The 17,581-nt window shown below is 38.7% G+C and overlaps 1 protein-coding gene across 1 annotated transcript in view; it reads left to right on the top strand.

The window, feature by feature from the left end:
* The window catches only part of LOC110963198 (5-hydroxytryptamine receptor 1E), a 40,754-nt gene extending 24,034 nt beyond the window's left edge, over positions 1 to 16,720 (top strand). Inside the window, exon 2 of the mRNA XM_022211431.2 lies at positions 15,335 to 16,720. Coding sequence (XP_022067123.1) covers positions 15,406 to 16,545 — 1,140 coding nt within the window. The 5' untranslated portion in view covers positions 15,335 to 15,405 and the 3' untranslated portion in view covers positions 16,546 to 16,720. The remainder of the gene's footprint in view (positions 1 to 15,334) is intronic.
* The last annotated feature ends 861 nt before the right edge of the window (positions 16,721 to 17,581 follow it).

Raw genomic sequence — 17,581 nt, 5'->3', positions numbered from 1 at the left:
AGTGTGTTTTGTGACTTTATAGAATTGTGTGTGTGCACCTCTGTCAACCAAAGTCATACAAACTGCAATATTTCTACTCTTTTAGTTCAGAAACTGCATACAGTGTTCTAACACATATAACTCCTGTGTATTTTTCTTAAAGTTTTGGCTTTAGGTCTTCCTCTTATATGGTGTGAGATTTGTCCAGGAAGTGTGAGAGTGTGAGACTGAGCCTGACAGCGGGAGTCTCATGACAAAAAGCAAGAGAGTTGGCAACCTTGCACAACAGAAGGCTTCTGTAATCACGACCAATTTCATGCTTAGCGAGAGCCTTGTGGCCCTCGGAATAAAAAATGAGCTTCATCCTATTCTGGGGGAAATAAGACAATGGTATACACAATCTGATTTAAAACAGTCTTTTGATGTTTGTCTGTCCCAAATTTCACGTCTATGTCTGATTCCTGAGGGTGGTCAGTGTTTCAGACGTAGGCCAGCTACTGTATCTCCTCCCTCAGGGTCTCTGGTTTCTGGAGCGCTGCCTGTCACATGGGATTATCCACATCCATGACAGAAGAGAGGTTATGGCATGGCCTGGAGAAGGAATGGTCCACCCACATTCTAATATCCGTCGTGTTTTCCTTGAGGGTTGCAGTTTTCGTGGAAAAAAATATCACTGAGCTGCACTGATTAAGGATTGTTTTAATGTTTCTATACAAATATCATTTCATGGTGTAATTTCACCGCTGATGCTTGGTTGTGTCCACCGTAGCAGAGAGTTGGGGGAGAGGTAGGGACAGAAAGGGGGATAGCATTGGAGTTTATAGGAATGCAACAGCATGTGTATTTGGCTTGAGAGAATTGGTATGCAATGTTTGACTTATTGTGAAATTTCCTTGGTTTAATATGACCCGTAAGCCACACAGCTTCTGTCAGAAGCCTATATATACCTGTATTCTTGCAGCAAAATTTGTAGTGCAGAAGCTGTTCTCCATCAACAACTGCAATTCTGAGATAGCTTTGAAAGCTGTGCAGACATTGTACAGTTTTGTTAACCATGCACAGCATCTTAATGATGTCAGGATAGAAATTTTTAAATTTTACTTTTTTTTTTTTGGTCTTTATTATATCGGAGAGAGACGGAGAGAAAAGACCTGTAGCAAGTGGCCATGGGTCAGATTTGCATCTGGGACTATAGCCCTTGTTTATAGGTCACCCACTCAATCAGCTGAGCTACCGGAGTGCCTGTTAGGTTTGAATTTTAATCAAGCAGCAACCACTTGGGCTGAAAAATTAAGCAAGTGTCAAAAGCTGCAGTTCCTCAAATGGCCACTTGAGACTGACACCAAAAGCAAGTCAATCCCCAGAGAGCTCGGTGACATAATGTCCAATTCTACCCGACTGGTACAAAAACAGTTTTGATCCCTATATTCATGGCAAGTGTAGGGGGAGATGCATTATTTTAGATCATTTTCTCATTCATATTATTTTCAGTTTTAAAGTTATGCATAAATAAGGCTGTGACCGCTTCAAGACAATCAACGGACCAGCGATATTTATAGGTCCAGTTACGCTCTACATCAGATTTTTGTATTAGCTGGGAGTCAGGTACTACCAAGATGGCCACCGTCAGAGCTACCACACTGAGCTTCACACAAAACAGCTCTTCAGGAAGCCTATGAGGTGACACCGTGAAGGGTTTGTTCCTATTTATAATCAGTTAGTGATTTTAATCAGTCTTCCTGCATGACTAAAATCTGCGACTTCTCTGCTTATACCATACTGGTCAGTCAAGCTACCAATCCAGATTCACCTTTACAGTGCCTTTACCAGTTTTAAAAGCTGAAACTGCTTTGTTTCTTGGTAACGCAGAGAGTAGCAGTTGCATGATGGTAAACTGTGGTTTGAAGTTATGTACATAGGCTGGGGAATTCAAATCATGATTGACTGGTATTTAGATGTACAAAGTGCAACAAGAAAGCAATCCTGACACTATTACACCACCAGCATGAGTCTGAATGGTTGAAAGAAGGTTGGTTGGGTCCATAGATCCATGCTGTTACCGCAAACTTGTGAACCCATGCCTCGGCAGAAATGGAGATTTATCAGTCCACTGTACATTTTTCCGTCTTTAACCATTCAGTTTTATACAGCCTGTGCTCAATGCAGCGTCATTTCTAAAGAGTGACCCAGTGTGGTCTTCTGAGGTTGTGGGCCATCCACTTTGTTTTGGTGTAAAGAGTAGCTACCTGAGTTACCCTCTCCGTTCTGTAGGATGAAACCAGTCCTCTGACCTCATCAACAAGGTGTCTCCATTAACAGAACAGCTCTTCACTGACAGATTTCTGTGTAGTCTGAGTAAACTCCATTCTTATAGCAATTTTTTTTTCCACATTCTGATGTTTAATATGAACTTGTCTCTTTGCACGTATCTGCGTGAATTGATGCGACGCTGTTGCCTCATTATTGACTGATTAGATTATAGAACGAGTAAGTCATCTAACAGTTTTCTTTCTTTGTGGAAAAGCAAAGATCTTTCTGTGCTGCTGGCCTTGACTAGTCCTGAATTTTGTTTTGTGACTTAATGGAAACCTGCATTGAAAGCAATATGAGCGCTGAAGCTTTTGATCCATTCGATCCGCGCAGACTTCCACCTCCATTAGGCATGTCTGTCCTCAGAATCAGCTGTCTGACTGGAGCTCAGAGGAGCTGAGAGGAGAGCGGCCTAACAAAGGTTGACCAGAATGACTGATGGTAGAAATTTTCCAGATGAAAGCAGTTTTTATCTCAGCTCTTCAGGAAGAAATCACCCTTGTTTTTATGTATGAACTCATTGATTTTATTGACTTCTGCATTTTGTTGTTTCCCTCAATTTCTCATCATTTGACCAGCTGCCATCTCCTTTTATTTGCTGCTATTTCATCTTCTAGCTTGGCCCAATCGCCTCTATGTTCCCCCTTTCTCCCTCATCCACTTCCTCCTCGTTACCTCTGATATCATCTTTTTTTTCCTTAGGCTTCTTCCATCTCATCTCATCTGTTTTACCACCTCTCTTTCCTTTTATCCTCCCCAACTCTTGAAGTCGTCCATCATCAGGAAAAAAAAACATGCAGGCAATTTTCTAATCACAGTGGCTGTTATCTAAATTTTAGCATCACTAACTGAGGCCGGCAGCTTCAAACTAATAAGGGCAGTGCGTGAAAACTTCGCTCGGCCTTGATGAGTCGCATTCTGGGCTCATGATTGTTTTGGTTAATAAGTGCTACTTCATCAATAACAGATTTTATGATGGAGCAAATAAATTGTTTTAAAATATTCCCCGCCGCCCGCTCCCCACTCTATCTGGTCTACTCCGAGTCACAAACTGGAGGTGGAGGAGGAGTGAGAGCGCTCTGGGACACAGCCCATGTCTGAAGTTACAACAACGAGAGTCATTTTAGCATTAAGACAGCAGGAAGCGCACACCTCCACACAGCTCTCCCGCTGAATTGTACTTCTAGAGATAAGTCACTGATGACTCATCTTGGATTCAGCTGAGAAGTTTTTTTTTTTTTTTTCCACTTCATCCTCTCAACTCTGCCAAGCAGTGAAACCTAATCATGACATGCACAATGAGGAGACTGTGCTGCAGGTGCTGTTGAGAAAATTGCATCCGGAACGTTTGTCCATTCATGAAAACATCTCACTTTTGTGTAGTGTTTTGATAGAATGTTTGAATATCTCACAGGATTTTGCATCCCTTGTTAGATTTTTGAATATACAATTTCTAAGAGCTGGGAACATGTCGGACAAGAGCGCAACTAATCCTTTGATTAGTGGACGTCTCACTCTCCTACCTGAACACAGCCATTCAATTTGTATGAATCCTCTCAACCCTAAAACCTGCGGTAGGTTTGAAAAGCATGTTATTTCTTTTTTTTAAAAATCCTCAATTTAGTATAATTTATCAAAGCCAGAAACTGTATAAACAGAAAAAATCATCATTAAGTTTTTATATCTTTATTAATTCTTGAGTTAATAACGTTTGGCATGCAGTTTCGTAGAGAAAATTAATCGCATCACATCTGAAAATCATGATATTTCATCAAAATAGAAAGTTTGTTTTCATTTTAAAATTCACCAAAAATGTACCTTTGACAGAAAGTTCTGTTGCGTTAGTAACTCAGCTTTAACCCACTATTATGTAGCAAAGGTTTAGGGACTTTATTGCCTATACCGGAGGTCCTCACTTTACGACGTCGTCAGTTTATGACGTCCTCAACCTACAGCATTTCGTCATTATGTTGGAACTGGTTACGTGGAACTACATGGTGTGCAGAGCGGATGAATACATTGTCACGTGGCGCTCTAAGACTGCTTATTTTACATTCTCCACATGTAAACCACCTTGGATTGTGCTGCATTCTCTAACTTTTTGCTCTTCATTATGGCTCCCAAGCGTAAGTCAGACTCTTCTGATGGTAAAGAAAATGGTGAAAGCTGCAGCTATCCAACTAGTTAAATTCGTGCTTGCAAAATGAGTCATCAGCAAACTTGAATTCATTACTCTTGATACACATTACAAACATAGTGAAAAAATCAACAAAAACAGAACAAAACAACACAGATTAATGCAAATAAATTCTTTTAACGTAACCAGTAAGTCCAAAAACAAAGTTAATTACTTATGACAATGCCTCAGTGGCCAGAAAAGCACGTACATGTGTAAAGCTAAACATCAAAATAGCGGACAGAAATTGACAACTGTTAACAGACAACTTCAAACTAAATGCTTTTTCAAAATAAAAGTACATCGATAATTCTGCCTCAAGGGCGACACACCACTGAAGTGAAATTAGATTTAATAAAACGCTCGGAAAAGGGTGAAACACAGACAAATATCGGCAGCATTATTAGACCAAGTTGTAAAAACAGTGGAACATAACATGATTGTTGATCATTGGTATTCATGTCTTTTATGAGGAACTGATCAATATTGTTATGCACGTAACTGCTGTATTTACATTCCGACTTAAAGCTTAAATCGACTTGCATCAATCTGTATAAACGAAACTCTAACTTAAGTCGAGGACCCCCTGTACTGGGTTGAACTGCAGGCTGTGTAAACAGAACGCAGAGAGGAGGCAAGTATGTCAAGAAACTAAAATTAGAAGTAGGTGTTTTCAAGTGTTGTTCAATGAATAAAGAATCTCAAGTTTCAGATTTTCTTTTTTATGATTCAAGCGTTCATAAATGTGTACAGAAGAATTTTTTGGAATTCTTCTTGCCATAGTTGTCATAGTTGCTGTTTTCACAGAGGTGCAGGGAAACTGCAGATAGAACTGAATCCACCATGAGTAAAGATGTGCAAAGAGAGACCATGAGATGTTGAATGGTTTGTTGTACATCATCCACAACATTACAACCGCTGGCAGGTGAAGTGAAAACATTCGTCATCTTCTTACAGTTCAATGTTCTGCTGTTGTTGCGACACACACCACCTGCTTGAACAGTCTTAGTAACCACATACACACCTTCTTAGGAATTCCCCACGGTATTGTTTTTGATGGCAGTGTCATCTTTCCGCCGGATAATGCATCAAAGCTGCACCATGAAAAAATGTTGACGAAGAGTGACTGTCATTAAAAAAACAGTATCAGTGACAAATCTCAGTCAAAATGACCCATTCAGATTGTAAATGCATGGTCACAAAAGGAACAAGTGTTCACATTTGGTCTTTATGTAAAGCTTTGTTTCTTGTAATGTCTGCGATTTGCTCCATTTTTTTTAGTATTTTCAGTGCCGACATGGTCCATCAGAGCTGTCATCGGCGATGCTAAACCCCACCCATGGTCATGTCTCCAGGCTGTGATTAGACAGTTGTTTTTCTTTCTAACGCTGACAGTTCGTCTCCATCCCACAAAAGAAAAAGCTGACTCATACTTCCTCATGAAAACTAATGACAATGCTTTGCGTTTAGAATTAGCAGGCCTGTGCTGCTCTCTGTTGGACAACATCAACATATTATGCTTATTTTCCTTTTTTGTATGTGTGTGTTGTGGAGAATTACGTAAGATTATACTTTTAACGTCAGATGATGTGATTCTGATACAGACTGGTTGGTTGAGCGATTATCAGAAGGAAGAGGATGATTTGCAACCTAAAATTAAAGATGAGGTGAAATTTACAACACCAACACAAAAGACCACAGGCTGGAATTATAAATCAAAGATACTCATGTACATTTCTTCCTAATTTTCCAGCATTGCTGTCATATGCAGCATGTACTAATTTATTTTAAGGTAGAAACCTTTTTTTTCATTTATCTTCGAGACAGAAATCTTTTGTCTCAAACTGAACCACGGTGGATTCAGAAAGTATTGAGACTCCATCACATTTTTGCATTTTGTTATGTTGTAGATTCACTTTTAAACAGGGGTAAATTAACACATCCTATTCACCAATCTGTACTCAATACCCGATAATTTTGCATTCACTTTGGAGCAAGTTTTCTTCAAGAACCTCCTTGTATTTTATTGCAATTATCTTTCCTCCTGTTGCTCAAAAGCATCTCTGTGACATGATGCTGCCACCACCATGCTTCATAGACTTGCGTCATTATAGTGTCTGCAGTTCAGCTGACGTAGTATAGTCCATTCATTTCTGTCCATTCATTTCTGCCAAACGATTTCACTTTTTGCTTCATCTGACCAGACAGGTCTTAGAGATCTTTCAGTGCTGTTTGGCATTTAAAGGTCATCCCGTTCTAAGCAGGATGACCTGTCATATCGTCTGTCTGCTGCACTATGAGGATCAGATTGACGGAGAGCCGCTGAGATAGTTGTCCTTCCAGCATCTAATCTACGTCCTGTCACAGTTTTATCACTGAGGTATACAGAGAGTTCTTGGACTTTTTGGCTTGGTTTTTGGTTTTGTATGCAGCCTTATACAGGTGCCTCCCTTTCTGAATTTTTTTTGTTACATATGAGCTTCCATCAACATCAGAATGTTAGTATTTTTTGTAAAACTGCCAAAAAAACCCTTGTATTCTCTTTGTCATTATAGGTTACTAAGTGTAGATTGATGAGCAAAAGCGACACTTACTTTTAATCAAAATGAGCATTACAGAGGGGGGTTTCGAATATTCTTAAAATGAATATTTGGATACCACCTTCACAACCGAATATTCAGATGCATATTCGGGTAGCTAACACAATGTAGCTTTAGAACACAGGAGTGATGGTTGCTGGAAATGTTCCTCTGTACCCCTATGGAGATATTCCATAAAAAAATCAGCCGTTTCCAGCTAGAATAGTTATTTACCACATTAACAATGTCTTTTTCTGATTAATTTGTTATCTTCATTGAAAAAAAAAGTTTTTATTTTAAGCTTTTGAACAGTAGTTTATTTATTTATTATTATGTTTTCTGCCATTTTGATGAGACAATGCCACAAACATATTATTTCTGTGCATGCCTCCCTGGAATAGAAGCAAAATTTTAACCCCCAATTTTCACAATTAAAGACGATTCATATTTTCAGTTAGGTTAGCATGACACCTTCTAAATGTAGCAGATGACTCTTAATCATCTTTTTTTTTTATTTTCCAAAACTTGGTGTAGCAAATTCAAGTCCAGCAGATATACAGTCAAGCCCGAAATTATTCATACTACTAGCAAATTTTGACTAAAGTTACTTTTATTCAACCAGCAAGTTTGTTTTTGATGGGAAATGACACAAGTGTTTCCCAAAAGATAATAAGATGAAATACAAGAGGCATCTTTGTGGGGGAAAAAAATTCTCAGCTTTTATTTATATTTAAAAGTAACTTTAAGTCAAATTTGCTAGGGGTATGCATAATTTCTGGCTTGAGTGTATTCTACCATGAATGGAGTGATTTGATTGATCCAACCTCTATGATAAAATTTAGTTTTTTAGAAAGTGTTTGATGCCTTGAGATTTAAGATTACGTAGTTCAAACCAGGTAAAGCGTTTATTTCTTGTACCTGTGTCTGAATCAGGCTCCTGTCGGTGAGTTTTTCCCTGAGGACCTGGATGTTTTCACAGCATGCTGCTGTTCTGGCCCACCTGTCTGTGATTATTGGTTCTGCTGATGTCTGGTCGTACAGGAGAAGCGGTCAGCTGTGTCCATCGTGACAGCTCCCCGTGAGCTATTGTTATCAGTGACAGTCACCACTCGGTTAGCTGCTCCGGCCCACCCAGCATCCGTCTCGGTCCCTCGGGGAGTTTCAGCAGGAAGGTGTTGGATTCGGAAAGGTGGGAGATGAGCTTGAGCATTGAATAACCGCTCAGTAGTCAGTTGAATGAGCGTCTGTTGGAGAGTGAATAAGTCTTAGTATTCATGCACAAACATGTCTGAGAACCTGCTGCTTGGGTCTCACAAAGAAAGGAGGTGTTTCTTTTATAGAAGCTGAAAGTGACAACAACTAAACAAAGGTCTGCCAGACTGTCAAGGCCTTTTTGTCGTTACAGAGAAAAGCCAAACCGTGTTTTTGTGTGTCGGCGACATTTTTCTGGCAACTGGGCATGTCATATTTGAAAACCACGCTTCTTCTGCTGTCTAACGTGTTGTTCGACCAGACCTGATGCATTTGGGTTTTGACAAAATAGTTTAAAATTATTTCAGCAAGATTTGTAGTGTTGTTATAGAAGCAACACACACGCCATTGCAACGAATAAACTCTTCACGTTTCTTTCAAGAACTCAGGGTTTTTTCTACAGTTTCAAAGAAAGTAGCAAGGGTTCCAACTTGTACACAATAAATTTAATACAGTTTGAGCTACCTTGTAAAAAAAATGTAAAAATCTATGGTAATCTGACAGTAAATGTGTCCAGAAACAAGCAATCTGTTAAAAATGATGCAATGCCAATGGAAAAAAGTGACATATAAACAGTAAAAGTAACAGCAAATATCTGTTAAAAAACACTATTTTTTTAACACAGTAAAACTGACTAGTTTTACAGTCACATATTGTGAAAGAGAAATAGTTTATTTTGAAAATGTAGATTTTTGGTCTATTTTTTCCCCTTTTGGTCTTTGCAGTCATTGTGTAAATTGATTTTTTTTCCCACTGTGATTTTACTAAATATTACTTCTAATTTAACAAAAGAGGAAAGATCCCTAAAATAACAGATCCTAACATGACAAATCTTAAACCATTTTTTATTCATTCATTTGCATGATTTTCTTTCTAAAATTATGTTTTGATTATTTAAACACAGTAGAACAAGTGTGATTTTATGATCAAACATAAAAGAGCCAATTACCTTTTTTAAAAATACAGATATTTATATGGATGTCAATTTCTCAGCTTTGGCCTGTTTTTATGATTAACGGTTAAATTTTACTTTTTGTCTGTGATTTTTGTTGTTTGTCATTGAACAGAAAAACAGAATCTGTAAAATAACGGCCAATTTTCATCCAGTATCCACACAGCTCTTCATCCTTTATCTAACCGTCAGTCTGTTATGGATGGACCGATTGATGCATAGATGATAGATATGGATATTATCTATGTCACTCCATCCATGATAGATGATGGATAGATAGATATGTGTGTCTTTCCATCTGTATCATGGATGGATGAACAGGTATTGATAAGGTCAGTTCATCCATCAGCACAATAAGCTAAACCTTTACTAATCCCACAGTGGGGAAATTACAGTGTTACAGCAGCAAAGATGGTGCAAACATTTAAGTTCAAAAACAAAAATGAACTCAAAATTAAAAACACATAAATGAGCCACACAACATTGTTTTAGAAACAGAATTTAATAGGATTGTTTCAGAGTGCATATATCTAAACCACAAAAAACTAAACTCCTTCTTCTGGATTTAAGAATCTTACCATGTTTTGTATGTTACTCCATTTATTACATGTTTGCTGTTGTGATATTTTATGGGTGCTTGACATTTGTTTTCAGTTTACAGAACCTTTAAAATAGCTTTAGGCCCATCTGCAAATTTAAAATGTTTGTAGTCTTTTTAAAAAGTCACCAGATTTTCACAGTTTAAAAGAGCCAAAGTCTGTTAAAACAGAAACTTATGCGAATCTAAGCTTAAAAATCACAGTATTTACCAAATTAAAAAAAAAAAAAAACCCTGAACAGTTTGAACTAAATCCATTTCTTTAACCAATTCAGTAACAAAAATAAACAAGAAAAGCACTCAGAGAGCACAGTACTCCGTCAAGCCTGCTCAGTGGTTGTATCATTTCCGACGGCTGAAACCTTTAAAAAATCTGTGGATCCAGACTATAAGCCGCATCACTGCCACAATATAATTAACCGGTCCCTGTGTCATTTCTGACCTTCCCTGAAAATTTCATCCAAATCCACTAATCCATTTTTGAGTAATGTTGCTAACAGACAGACAAACAGACAAACCAACAGCGATCGTCATATAACTCCACCGAGGCTCCACCTCCTTGACAGAGTAATAAATAAACCAAGAATTATTTGCTGCTTGGTGCAGCTGAGAAGTCATTAGTCTCAGCTGGGATCAACAGTTACGTGACAAACATTCAGGGAACTTTTGGCTGACCTAGGCTGAACTGCAGGCTGTGTTTGCACAGAGCAGATAATTAGCATTTGGAAAAAAAAAGTTTAGTGTTAACTCTTGGTTTATTATCAGCTTTTGTAAGATAAATAGTCAAAGACAGTCAACTTTCACCTCTTCTTTTAATGATTTGTGAAATTATAACTTGGTTTTACTAAGCAGAGGACACTCACTGCTTCTGGCCATGGTTGTGCTGTTTCCATAGAGGTGTAGCACTTTATATTGCAGTGAATGAAAATGTGACAGCTGTTTTGGGTTCAAAGGTTTACCTTGGAATAACACATTTGTAACAAATTGTTTTTTATCTAACGTTGATGTAATGTATCCCTGTTGTGCCATGGTCATGGGTTTTTACTGTAACTCACAGAACCGATTTACCATTTATATGAAAAAAGTCACAGTTAATTCTCTAATGACTCCACTGACTTTGCAAGAGACCACAAAACTTCAATGACCCAGGTAATATCTGTCATTAATCAAATCTGCCACCTAATCCGAGAACAAGAAGTGACATGTTTGTACCTGGAAGAGTAATGGGACCGGTGTAGACGAGGTTGTGTCTTTAACTCGGATGAAAACACAATGCAGCCGCGACGATAAGGTCAGTTTAATGATGTGTCATCACTAATGACTGATGTTTACATGACCAAAATACTACTAGCAGCCTCTTTGTTAAACACAAAGCTGGACACACTGACAGCCATAAGCCATAATGACAATTAAACTACTTTTAGGGCCTTTGTGGACTCAGCAAATCTCTCTTTCTGTTACTTCAAACTTTTCTCCACATAACGATTATACGACTTTATGGAATTTCCACCTAAAATGACACCACAAAATCCGGCGAGTTAAGCTCCGCAACCTTGAGCTCTAGGCTTTAAAGACACCTCGAGCATTCTGAAAATTGCAACATCTGAAGTTCGACAATGCTGAGTCCATTATATCCTTGTCGTACTGGGAGCCTCTTCATTGTAGAAAAGTGGAGTACCATGCTCTGCAACTTCTCGAAATGGGATTGCACTTAAATAATAGATACAATCAAGTTTTAGGAGCAAAATAGTTCCAGAGTCATATTTTAAGGCTGATTTGGCATCTCAGTATTTCAGAAACAGTTTTAAGATCTTCTAGATAACCTTTTGGTGGCCTCTTTGGTTATACTCTTGACCTTTGAGCACAATATGAGCTTATATACAAAAGTGTACAGTAGCCTGAGAGGTCTTTTATCTGTTCCAGAAAGGACAGAGCCAAAGTCAAACAGCAATATCTTATAAATCACTTCTCAAAACATACTTGCTCTTCTTTTTCTGAAGGTTCTATTCACTTTGTCTGATATTTCTGTTAGAATATGAATTTACTTGCTTTCACTTTTTCCATCATAAGAGCTACAGAGTTTATAATTTGTCAGTTTTATGTAATTGTCTTGTGCAAGCTGTATTGGAAATTAAATATAACAGCTTTAGTCAGATGGTGGTGATGAAAAAAAATGGAATTTCCAAAATAAAAGACAGTGTTGTTAAATTAACTTGGACATCACAGAGAGAGAGATTTGGTTTCTGATCTCAATTTTGGGTCAGACTAAATGATGTGTTTGTTTTGAATTTATATCCAGAACATTCTGATGTTAGGGTCAAAGATTTTACACACCACATAGTATTATCTGTTTGAGGTTTTACGCCTCTTCTGGCTGCATCATTCACTCCCTACAGCATAAGTGACATGTGTAAGTGATCAGTGGTGTGAAACTGACTGATGGGGAAGCTTTTACCAAGCAATCTGAGGGGGAAACTAGCTGACCGTAGTGTTGTGTTCCAGTCTCTGTTTTTTTTGTTTTTTTTTATGTATGCGGCTCATTAATTCATTTGTGCACCCACACATCCAGAAAACGGATCCATCTCTTATTAAACTTCTGGCTGCCACATCAGTTCCTGTATTGATAGAACTAAACTGCACTTCCACTGCAGTGTGAAATCAAAGACAATAACAGTGTTGTCAATAAACCATTTGCATGAGTCCATCATGGCGTGAAATTAGTTGGACTGATTATAGATATATATTTAATTTCAAACCGTCAGGTTGGCACCCTGGATGAGGGCGCCCTCCAGCTGCCAATTACAGCACCTGATTTCTGCAGGAATAACTTCCACATAGTTACTCCAGTGAGATTCACTGCCATGGTTGCACAGGACATCTGTGTTTCTAAGTGGTTAACAAATCCAAATAACCAGACTTTTTGCACTGCATAACCGCAGTGTCCATGGTTTGATCTAGATGTGGAAGCGTGCTATAGGTCATGCCTGTCTGTGTGCTTCTCGCCTTTTTTCCTTTCTAATGCTGACATGCGCTTGCTGAGGTTCAATACCAAAAGGGATGTTTGTTTCTTTGGATCCTGTGGTGCAAAAAACTGGAATAAGTTTCAAATTAAAGCCATAAGTGACAACCACAGTTTCAAAAATGAAGTTATTTGGTGATTTATAAATACATTTTTTCCTTCATGATCTCATTTGAAGTGATTTTTATTGTTATTTTTATTGTTAATAACAGTCAAATATTTAAACATATCTACTCATTTAAGCATTTTTCTCTATTTTTACTATTTTTGAGTAAAACCAAATATATGAAATTATGAAATAATAGAAATGGAATTATGTTGGGGATGCACAGTGGCTTGGTGGTCTGCACTTTTGCCTTGCAGCTAGAAGATCCCCGGTCCTTTCCCAGGACGTTTCTGCATGGAGTTTGCATGTTCTCCCTGTGCGTGGTTTCTCCAGGTACTCCAGCTTCTTCCCACAGTCCAAAAACATGCTCAGGTTAAGTGGTAACTCTAAATTGTCCTTAGGTGTGAATGCAAGTGTGATTGTGTCTATATGTAGCCTGTAATAGACTGGTGACCTGTCCAGGTGTCCCCTGCCTTCACCCTAAGTCAGCTGGGATAGACTCTAGCAACCCTAATGAGGATTTAACGGTGTATAGATGGATGGGTAGACTGAATTATGTTGTGATGGGGAAAAGGTATAAGCAAAGTAAAATGTGTTTCATGTTTTAAATCCCTTAAAGTTGCAATTGACAGCTTTGTCTCCAACATTAAAGCACTGATACTATCAGTTGTGTTGTGTAGCGTTAGTATAGCAGAGTCCTATTCAGCTACTGTAGTAATCTATATTATGACAAGAACCGCTCAACTAGCTAAAAAAGAAACACCAGATTGTCACTTTATGACTTGAAAGTCAGTCAGCCCTGAAAATTTCAAACAAAAAAATCAATCAAACACTGTGATAACAGTGGCTGTCATGAGAAAACATCATAAAAAAGCTACTCACATGCATAAGTATGAGGTTAAACATTCACTTTTTACTGACTTTCACTTTCACACAATACTGAATGTGATGTTGTGCTTTTCTGGTAAAAAGACAAGTAAACCAACACCAGAGACCACAGTGGGAAAAAAGCCACAGGCATTATGTTTGACTCTAGGTGTCACCTGGGGTTCTTTCTCTGAACTAGAGCTAAATGAAAGCGACGACTCATTCAGCTCACGAGGCAAACTGATCCTAAAGTAAATGAAATGTTTTGCATACATATGGAATCTGTCACATTCTGTCACTTCTCTGTTTAGCTCTTATTTTCTCCATTTAATTGAATTCGAGGGACTTTATTGGCATTAAAGCTTCAAGAAACAATGTTGCATTGAAATATTTTTGTGCAGTACACCTGAAGAATACTTTGAACATTAGTACAACATTAAAATGAATATATAATGGATGTGCTGTGTATGTCGAGGTCATTCGCTGTCCTTCAGGTTGGGGTAATTTGGGTAGAAAGATATGTCCTGCCTCCTTTTCCTGTGGGCAGTTAGCTCTTTGAAATTTGAAATTTCACAGTTGTTAAAATACATCTTCGGCTGTTCATTGAATATTATACATTGCAAAAGGAAGTGTATCTCTGTCTCAGGTTTCCCAGCCTCACTTGTCAAACTGTGACCACGTAGTCTCATTTTTAATTTTTTTTTTTACTTTTTCATCACATAGAAAGGATCATCAAATCACAGGGATTTATCATCTTGGGAGCATAATTGATCACTACGAATGTCACTCCAATCTGACTGTAGGAGCCTAAACGCACTTAACTCAATGTTTAACAATTAAATTGCAAAACTTTCAGTTCATGGTAAACCAACATTGATTTAAGTTTAATTAAAAGAAGTATTAACAGTTGTGTAATAAGATAACTATTTCTTGCATTTGAGGCATGAGGTTGATTTAAAATGGTTAACAATTCCATTTATAGATTTTGTAATATGTGGAAATTGGTGGTTGTAACCGTGCACCTTTAACTGCTTCTTGATTTAGGGGTATAGGGAATGTGGCTAGAAAAGCTGACAGTCGGGCATTGAGAGTAGAGCCACACACTTTTTCGACCTCTGTTTCTTGCATTATTTTTGAAAAATTTGGAAAAGGATTATTTTGTACAGAGTATTTTTGTTGTGTGCGAGTTTAAGTAAGTAAACAGTCCAACTTTATCAGGAGGTCCTGTAGAGTGCAAAGGAAGGAATTTTCAGGCCATCTAGCTGATGGCTTTTTTTATGAGAATTTACACTGACCATTTCAAGTGTGGGTTAAGAGTTAGCATAGTAGCCAACATTGCCATCCTCAAACACAAAAACAAGCATTTTATTGCTTTTACCAGAAGATCCCTGTTAAGAAAGTATCCCAGCATGCATTGTGTTGAATTGAGGAAAGCCCGAAACTTTGAAAAGTGCACTTTGTTTCTAATGCACCATTTTCCTGTTTTTGTTGTTTCAGAGTGACCTTTGACTTGAGTGAGAAGTGTCTCCCTGGGAGGGTTTCCAGGGAGGGAGGGTCCAGAGACAGACATGGAGAGCTACTCAGGGGGAATCACTACTGCACCCAACATCACCAACTGCACCATCCCACCCGCCAGCACTGCGCTACCGGTCCAGTTCACGGACGGGATGGCGGTCGTGGTGGTCGTTCTTGGCCTCCTCACCCTTCTCACGGCGCTCATCAACGGCGGCGTCATCATCGCCATCTGCACGACCAAGAAGCTCCACCTGCCGGCCAACTACCTCATCTGCTCTCTGGCCGTCACCGACTTCCTGGTGGCTCTCCTCGTCATGCCCATCAGCATCATCTACATCACCATGGAGACGTGGTCGCTGGGTCAGGTGGTGTGCGAGGTGTGGCTGAGTGTGGACATGACCTGCTGCACCTGCTCCATCCTGCACCTGTGTGTCATAGCCCTGGACCGGTACTGGGCCATCACCAAAGCTATCGAATATGCTCGCAAGAGGTCGGCCCGCCGAGCCGGCGTCATGGTGGGGACAGTCTGGGTCATCTCGGTTTTCATCTCCATACCTCCTTTATTCTGGAGGCAGAGGTCCGGCAGCAGCAGCAGCAGCAACCTCCAGCAGTGCATCATAGAACACGACCACCTGGGATACACTATTTACTCTACGCTGGGGGCTTTTTACATCCCAATGGTCATCATTCTCATCTTATACTACAGGATTTACAATGCCGCCAAAACACTTTACCAGAAGCGCGGCTCTTCTCGTCACCTCAGCAGCCGCAGCATCGGCAGTCAGAACTCTGTGGACCATTGTCGAGTGTCCCACACATTCTGTGTGTCAGACTTGTCCAACTCAGACCCAACGCTGGCTACTGACAAACTCGACACCACCATCCGCATCCCGTCCTTTGAGACTGATATGGATGGGCAGGACGAGAAGAACCAGATCTGTACGTCACGTGAGAGGAAAGCAGCGCGGATCCTCGGCCTCATCCTGGGAGCTTTCATTATCTGCTGGCTGCCTTTCTTTATGAAAGAGCTCCTGGTTGGTCTGCGGGTTTTCCAGCCCTCGCAGCTCATCTCGGACTTCCTGACTTGGCTGGGTTATATCAATTCTCTCATCAACCCCCTGCTGTACACCAGCTTTAATGACGATTTTAAGCTGGCTTTTAAAAAGCTCCTCAAGAGAAAAGAGCATGCATAGGTCCGAGGTTAAAAAAAAAAGCACCAAAGGAATGTATACACTTTGACTGTCTGTCTTTTGGCAACATGGCGTGGGATGTTGTGCTTTTCAACAAAAAAAAAATTGACATCTCACCATACAATGTATAGCATTCTCTGTTTTTCTCAATAAAATAAATCTTTGTGACTACTTTTCATTCATTACATTGCTTACATTCCTTCAAGCCTATTCTGCTCTAAATGTATAATTAACAATGTCTGTCATACATACATACATACATTATTAAAACTACAATAGATAGATAGACAGATTAAATAATCTTAGACAGTTTCCAGAGTATATTTTATTAATTTTACTTTAATAAATGGTAGATTTTTGTGTATAGTGTACTACCACTAAATATTAAATAATATTCTACTATGTAGTAGACCACTAATTTTTTTTACAAGGTAAAGTAATGGTTACGCTGGGCTAACTAAGATTTAAATCAAAGGTAAAGCACCTTTCAAGTAAATTAAAGAGGCTAGCAGTAGTTTACAGTCACTGGCTATGACTACAGTGTCAGCCATTTATATAAATAAGGCTTCAGCTACTGGAGTATTGTGATTACGACGGACTCTGTAAACAGATTAATCACAGACACAATTATCTCACAATTTAATTGCACCAATATCTTTTTTTTATTGCTGTTTATGGCAATTAAAGCCTTTTAATACTTTTTGATAAGACAAAATGTTATTAATCCTGAAGGAAATTACTGTGCCAGATATTTATCAGAGAACAAAAATTACATAACATGAGAATAAATGCAATGCTTTATAGAATACAATACAGCAGGATTTCTTCATTGTCTTTGCACATTTTCAATTAAATTGGTCAATAATCTTGTAGTGCATAATAAATAAATACAAGTGCATGAAGAGATAATGGGAATTGTTAGTAGGTACTCGGGCTCAGACAATAAAGGTGAGTGTTTGAAGGAGGTCAGTTCTCTTACGATTCTAGAAACTGTTTTTAATGAAAAAGCAATAAGATGTAATTACAATATATTACTCAA

The sequence above is a fragment of the Acanthochromis polyacanthus genome, chromosome 16 (genome assembly GCF_021347895.1).
Source record: "Acanthochromis polyacanthus isolate Apoly-LR-REF ecotype Palm Island chromosome 16, KAUST_Apoly_ChrSc, whole genome shotgun sequence".
NCBI lineage: Eukaryota > Metazoa > Chordata > Actinopteri > Pomacentridae > Acanthochromis > Acanthochromis polyacanthus.
This window is presented reverse-complemented; position numbering and strand designations above follow the sequence as displayed.